Source organism: Micropterus dolomieu, linkage group LG03 (assembly GCF_021292245.1).
Source record: "Micropterus dolomieu isolate WLL.071019.BEF.003 ecotype Adirondacks linkage group LG03, ASM2129224v1, whole genome shotgun sequence".
NCBI lineage: Eukaryota > Metazoa > Chordata > Actinopteri > Centrarchiformes > Centrarchidae > Micropterus > Micropterus dolomieu.
In genome coordinates, this window is record NC_060152.1 from 17779697 (window position 1) to 17787407 (window position 7711).

At 40.1% G+C, this 7711-nt stretch overlaps 1 protein-coding gene across 1 annotated transcript; it reads right to left on the bottom strand.

The window, feature by feature from the left end:
• Positions 1 to 33: 33 nt before the first annotated feature.
• On the bottom strand, positions 34 to 7694 carry hibadhb (3-hydroxyisobutyrate dehydrogenase b). Its single transcript, XM_046045226.1, has 8 exons — positions 7540 to 7694; positions 6621 to 6781; positions 6424 to 6533; positions 6215 to 6336; positions 1475 to 1608; positions 1234 to 1310; positions 964 to 1120; positions 34 to 393 (listed from the first exon to the last, which is right to left on the bottom strand). Exons 1-8 carry the CDS (start codon positions 7607 to 7609, stop codon positions 235 to 237), a joined length of 990 nt encoding a protein of 329 aa, XP_045901182.1. The 5' UTR covers positions 7610 to 7694; the 3' UTR covers positions 34 to 234.
• Positions 7695 to 7711: the final 17 nt, after the last annotated feature.

The window sequence follows — 7711 nt, forward strand, 5'->3', positions numbered from 1 at the left end:
AACTGAAAGGAGTGTTGCATTTAAAAAAAACATGATTTCCTAAAGGTGAGAAGTGCACACATGATCTGTCACTTTGTGTTGGAACTCTGTAGGAATCATGCCTTTCACAACTTTGAAGAGAGAAGTGAAAAAAAAAAAAAAAAGGTCCTTGGGGCAAAATGCGCACCAAGTACACTATGTTAGTCCTGTGAAGCGCCTGGCCTGGCAAGGCTGTGGACGGGGTGGAGGCTGACATTACTGGCCTTCCTCATCACGCAGAAACTGGAATACGGAGGAGAAATCTTTATTGGCATAACCACGTGCGCACATCATACGGTACATCTGATGGGCTAAGGAGCCGAGGGGAACAGGAGTCTTTGTGTTGGTGGCTGTGTTCTGTGCGAGGCCTAGATCCTGAAAAAGAAAAGCAAACATACATTAGAGAAACCAACAGAGCTGAAAATTAAACTCTAAAACCAAAACCACCAGTCCACACACACCAGAGAATTTTTCTTTATGTTGTAATAATATGGGCATGACTCCCTTTTAAGAGGAACATAAACTACAGCTGAACAGTTCACTGCATCATTTTAAGTGGTGTGACAGAGATTCTTCTTTAAGTATTTCAAACTCCCCGTCACATGCAGGATACATGACACAGAAATAAGTCTCATGATAAATCTGATACATACATACAAAGAGTATATGAATGACAACAATCCACTTAAAGCAAAACAAACACATTTTTGTATCGTTTTGTTCCAAAAATATTAGGGCTAATAAGAACTAATTATTTCTCCACACTAATTAGATGAAACATAACTATTAAAAGGTATAAAATATACTTTACTTCCTCATATTTGTGATGACATGGCAACATGTACAAACCTAAAGATTCATTTTTTGTGGTAACACTAATACTTAAACACAATTGCAGAAGGAGCAAATAAAGTTTAGTATAGTTCAACTGGTCATCAAACTGACCTTAGCCATCAGCTGGGTGCCAAAGCCTCCTTGGTAGTTATTCCCAGACGGGACTCCCTCCATGACACCAGGCACAGGGTTGTAAGTGTCACTGGACCAACATCGACCTGAACTCATGTTCAGGATCTTGGCCAACAGTTTAGGATCAAGACCAAGCCTGAGTGAAAACAAATTCCATGTTGATACACAAAGTGTATTGCTGCTGCATCTATCGCTATGATTTAAAATGACTGCAAATATGCTGTTATTTGTAACCAAGATTGTGTTCACCTGATTCCCAAATTCATTGTCTCTGAAGTCCCTATCATTCCAATGGCTAGAAGCATGTTGTTACAGATTTTAGCAGCCTATAACAAGATGACAGAATACTAGCATTCAATAACTTTGACACCACATCATTTTAACTTAAATTTTGGATTTCATGAAACAAGTGACAAACCAAGTACAAAGACACTTGAATTCCTATCTTTACACATGCAAAAATAAGAAAAAATTAAATATCTACTCATACCTGTCCAGTTCCAACTTGACCGCAGTACACCACATTAGCTCCCATGCAACTGAGAAGTTCTTTGGCTGCAGTAAATTCCTCCTCGGCTCCTCCAACCATAAAAGTCAGTTTACCCGAACTGGCAGCACCCACACCTGGGAATGGGAAATCGAGCTTACATTCAATGAACCATGTGCAAGAATTCAAAGACTGGTAGTAATTTCGGAAAGTTTTATCTGAACAAAAGGCAAATATATGAATTAGCTCAAAGTAATCTTTGTTAATCATATAGCAGTTACCATCATTTTATAATCCAAAAGTATGGAAAAATTTGTGGAATTTTTTCATGTGGCAACAAAGAAATACACATAAAAAAGGGCTATCAAACTACAATCAGGAGATAATGAAATAAATATGTTTACACATCTTTGTTGCATGTTGCTCTCAACGTCTCTAAACCCATTTCCTGTCAGCTCTTTATTGACTCTCTAATACAAAGAAACTTTGTTCATTTGGCTGGAAAACATATCTAAAGAACAGATTTGTCTCTGAGCATAATCCAGAAGAAATTAACTGTGGACATGTCTATATGACTTGTAGTTTTGGAGTGAAAATGGGAATTTCCATCAGTGGTTTGGAACTACAGGGACTTTTCACTTTGAATGTAAGGGACCGATTATGTAGCAATTAATCAAAACAAAATTACGATGTGCCTCAAATAAAAACACAAAAAACAGTATTGCATCTAAAGTTATGCTACATACAAAAGTATAAAATTTAAAAACTTGAATATACCAGATTAAGGTGATGTACCAATTAATAGGGAACACTCACTGCCATTTAGGTATTCAAAGCAAGTCTGTCTAGTATGTCTTTAAAAAAATATGAGGACAATAACCTATAGCCTGTTCTCCCTGGGTAAGTCAGTCAAAAGCTTTGGGACACAGCTGGAAAAAGTTTGGTCAGCCCTTGTCTAGATTTAAGAACTGCTGTATCATGATCTGTACATTTGATGGTGCATTCAGGTTCACATGTGGTTAAAGCTCAGTGATATCCAATAACCAGGTGCAAGCCACATGGGTGCCAAGAAATTAACCAACATAGTCTTATAATTAATCCTAAAGTTTACAGGAAGCTAATGGCGAGAGGCCAAGAAGGGCGTAATACGTTTCCCCCTCCCTAGTCCTCATGACCAGCAGCATTTTCTACTGGAATTTAGAATGACTGTGCTGCTGGAGACAGGTGGGAATGACAACAGTCACGGTGAGAAATAACGCTGCTAATGGTTTCAAACATACAGAATAGTGGCCATAAAAAAGAAATAAGATGTAAAAAGGAAAACATCAAAGTGACACAGATTCACAGTAACAATATATCAAAATACTGTATGATCAGTAGCTTTGTTGCAACAGATAACTTCAACTTCTGATTTGGTGATCGAGAATTTCAAGCCAGTTATCAAGTTATCTGCATAAAACTCACTGATAGTGCCAGTGAATGACTTGTCCAAGAGGTGACATGCAGTACAGATGGAAAATAAATTTAAAGTTGAATAATTTAGGTAATCAACTACATATGGGAGGTGCGTACTTAAATAAAATATAAACAACTTAATTTTGACTGAATCTATGATTGATCATTTGCATAGTTGAAATATGAAATTAGGAATATGAAGTTGTGTCCCAATCTACTCTTTCATTTCTAAAACAAGCTTAAAAAACACAAGATAGAAAATACCCTCATAGTAAAAAACCATAAAGATCTGTACACAAGTGGAACAAACACGGAAACTGTCAGCAGCCGAAACATTCCTCTCTGTGCAAATGCTAAACCTTCACTGACATATTTAAAATGAGAAGCAAGAAGCACAGACTACTGCCTAAATGTTGAGTATTTTGGAGAAAGAAAAAACCCATCTAACAAATACCTAACCAGCAAACATTTTCATCAAACATAATCAATTTTCCCCATTACAGATGTCCCAAATACAATCCTCTTCCTGGAAATTCCCATAAACAAAAGTCTCTTCTTAAACATTTGTCTTCTCTACCACAGGTTCACTCATTTCTATTTCAGTTATTACAGACCTTTTAACTCTAGCCTATTTTCCAGCTTAAGGAAAAATGAAAGATGGCAGTTATCTCATCTGGTCCTCTCACACCAAGAACCAACTATCAGACACATGCTGACTCAATTATGTCCCCACTGTCATGTGTGCTTTTATGTTTAAACATTTAACCACACTGGATTAAACAGTCACTACCCATGCCACGGTACTTCTTTTGATTACTGTCTGACCACGGGAGAGGTTCAAAAAGAAGCTAAATCCTGGTGATTGACTTGATGTATCAAAGTATGACATACACTTCAGTTTGCACTAGTTAAACTGCTGTCACCGCGCACACACACACACACACACACACACACACACACACGTTCAAGGCAGAAAGCTGGACAACTGTAATCCATGTGCACTACCACAGGAAGGAAGCATATAAATCATTACTAATCTTTAGGGCCAGGGTGTAAAATGGACCAAAATCAATCCAAAGAAAGTGGCTGTCCAGACGTTGACAATGCTAAGTTCAAACAAACTTTTTTGTGCGGACCCCCAAGAAAGTTAGGCAGCACACACTTTACAGCTAGGGGAACATTTGTGCAGGAAGAAGCTGCTCCTGCTCCTCCTCCTTAAATCGATGCTGTTGGTGCTCTTTATCAACTGTAACTTTAGCAAAGAGCAGCATAATCCCTTCCATCCCTTTAAGACCACAGTGTACCCATCTTCTGATGGCTACTTCCAGCAGGATAATGCACCATGTCACAAAGCGCAAATCATCTCAAACTGGTTTCTTGAGCATGACACTGAGCTCAAAGTACTCCAATGGCCTCCACGATCACCAGATCTCAATCCAATAAAGCACCTTAGGGATGTGGTGGAACGGGAGATTCACATCAATTGCAGCAGCAGCGTGATGCTATCATGTCATCAATTTATGTTCACCCATTTATTTCAGTGAAGGTGGACTAAATGTTGTAAACACCTTTCAGCATAATGCAATACAGTTCACTGTGCCACAATGGCCTGCACAATGAACAAAGTCAAAAAATTTATTGCAAGGCCTTTGTATTAGGCTGCACTATTTTTAGCTAGGTGAAGGCTACCTGATAACCAGACAGCAGTGTATGTTTTTCAAGATCAGAAAGCAAATTTTATTTTTTTAATACACACACACACACACACTTATAGTATAACACACATATTTATAGTATACACACACGTCACATTTTTGTAAATATTTGATTATATCTTTTCATGTCACAACACAAGAAATGTCACTTTGCTACAATGTAAAGCAGTGAGCATACAGCTGTAAATTTGCTGTCCCCTCAAAATAACACATCACACAGCCATTAATGTCTAAACTGCTGGCAACAAAAGTGAGTACACCCCTAAGTGAAAATGTCCAAATTGTGCCCAGAGTGTATTATTATAATATAACATTTTGTTTGGCCACATTATTTTCCAGCACTGCCTTAACACTCTTGGGCGTGGAGTTCACCAGAGCTTCACAGGTTGCAAATGTAGACCTCGTCCACTCCTCCATGACGACATCATGGAGCTGTTCGAGACCTTGCACCCCTCCACCTTCCGTTTGAGGATGCCCCACAGATGCTCAATAGGGTTTAGGTCTGGAGACTTGCTTGGCCAGTCCGTCACCTTTACCCTCAGCTTCTTTGGCAAGGCAGCGTTCGTCTTGGAGGTGTGTTTGGGGTCGTTATCATGTGGGAATACTGCCCTGCAGCCCAGTCCCCGAAGGGAGGGGGTCATGCTCTGCTTCAGTATGTCACAGTACATGTTTGTGTTCATGGTTCCCTCAATCAACTGTAGCTCCCCAGTGCCGGCAGCACTCATGCAGCCCCAACATGACACTCCCAACACCATGCTTGACTGTTGGCAAGACACACTCATCTTTGTACTCCTCACCTGGTTGCCGCCACACACGCTTGACACCATCTGAACCAAATATGTTTATCTTGGTCTCATCAGACCACAGGACATGGTTCCAGTAATCCATCCTTAGTCTGCTCGTCTTGTCAAACTGTTTGCAGGCTTTCTTGTACATCATCTTTAGAAGAGGCTTCCTTCTGGTTGTTGCAGACCAATTTGATGCAGTGTGCAGGCATATGGTCTGAGCACTGACAGGCTGACCCACTGCCCCGTCAACCTCATCAGCAATGCTGGCAGCACTCATACGTCTAGTTCCCAAAGACAAAATCTGGATATGACGCTAAGCTCGTGCACTCAACTTCTGTGGTCGACCATGGTGAGGCCTGTTGGCAATGTTCTTATAGCCTAGGCCATCTTTATGTAGAGCAACCATTATTTTTTCAGATCCTCAGACAGTTCTTTTCCATGAGGTGCCATGTTGAACTTCCAGTGACCAGTATGAGGGAGTGTGAGAGCTATAACACCAAATTTAACACACCTGCTCCCCATTCACACCTGTGACCTTGTAACACTAACGAGTCACATGACACCGGGGAGGGAAAATGGCTAATTGGGTTACATTAAGGGCTGTTTGATGTGTTATTTAGGGGGGACAGCAAGTTTACACTGTTATACAAGCTGTACACTCACTACTTTACATTGTAGCAAAGTGTCATTTCTTTAGTGTTGTCACATGAAAAGATACAATCAAATATTTATCGTATTGTATATTTTATCGTGATGTCAAAATTTTATCGAAATGTAAAATGTACCTCCTGATACAGGTGCATCCATAAAAACTGCTCCCATCTTCTCAGCAGCAGCAGCCATCTCTTTTGAAACAGCTGGGTCAATGGTACTGGAGTCAATGAGTAGGGAGCCCTTCTTCACCTTTCTGTTGAGAAAAGTTTTAGACAATTTAGAATCAGGCTTAAATCCCTGAGGTTATTTTGCATGTACTGAAAGAAAAATCCAAGTGTACTTGAGAATGCCATTTGGTCCAGTGTACACGTCTATGACATTGGGACTAGAGGGGAGCATGGTGATAATGCGGTCAGCCTTGTCCGCTACCTCAGCAGGATTATCCACAATCTGAAAAACACACAAAAGCACAGGATAAGAGGAGAACAGGTGGAAACTTTTAAAATGAAAAAGGCTTGCGTATATTTACACTCCCACCTGAGCACCCAGCTCTTGCACTTCCTTGCAGGACTCCGGGAACACATCTGTAGCAATGACTGGGTATCCGTGCTTCAGCAAGTTCTTTGCCATTGGGTTTCCCATATTGCCCAGACCAACAAACCCGACCTGTGTCTTTGAGGCCATAGACCTTGTGGAGACTACAACATAACAGTGAAATGGATCAATGATAAGACACAGTATCTTTGTCTCAGGGAAAAAAATTATTGTCTGCTTGTCATTAGTTCTTAGCTCATTTTCCCGCAACACTGTTTAATGTAGGTGTAATCTCTTAGGTATTAATTAACTTTGTAAATAATTAAAATATTTTAAGTCTCTAATCCACGTTCAGACATAATGTATTAACATAAAGTCAGAGTGTTCTACCATTTGTTTACCCACATACTGTATGACAATACCTTGTGCAAACTGGAAGGACACACGCACAAGATACATAATAAGGATTGGACGAATAGTTTGGCCCACTTGCCCCACTCAGAAGCTCCTCTGTTTAAGTGGCTACAAAGAGACTTTTCCATCTTGCTACAAAAAAAATGACTTGACAAAGTGCACGGTACTGACATTACATAATGTTCCTTATATAAAAAGTCAGGAAACAGTAGGACACAATAGCATATATGCTGACAATTTTCACCTTCAGCGTTTTGAAACAAACGACCGAACAAAACGTAGGGTTAATTTTAATAGAAACGCTTCATAACCAGCAGACTGTGAGCTGAAGCCGCTGCAGCAGCAGCTAAACCCAGTCTACCAAAAATATACTCAAACTTATCTTCCAACGTTTCAAGCAAAGGTGGTGTTTTCAAGTCACAACGAGCCTTCAAGTAACAACTTGAGCTTCTAAAGTGAGCGCAGCGACGTGCACAATGCATACACTGTCTCCGTTTGTTCTCCTTACCGAATGCAAAGTCAACATGCTTGCAAGACCTTCCAACTAGGTACCGAGAACTTCTCAACACAGCGGCCATGCTTCTTTCCTCTTGACCTTACGTGTGACGTAAGATTACGTTACGTACATTAATGGCAGTTCATCCCTCCAATCAATGAATAGACCTGCACAGCATCGCCTC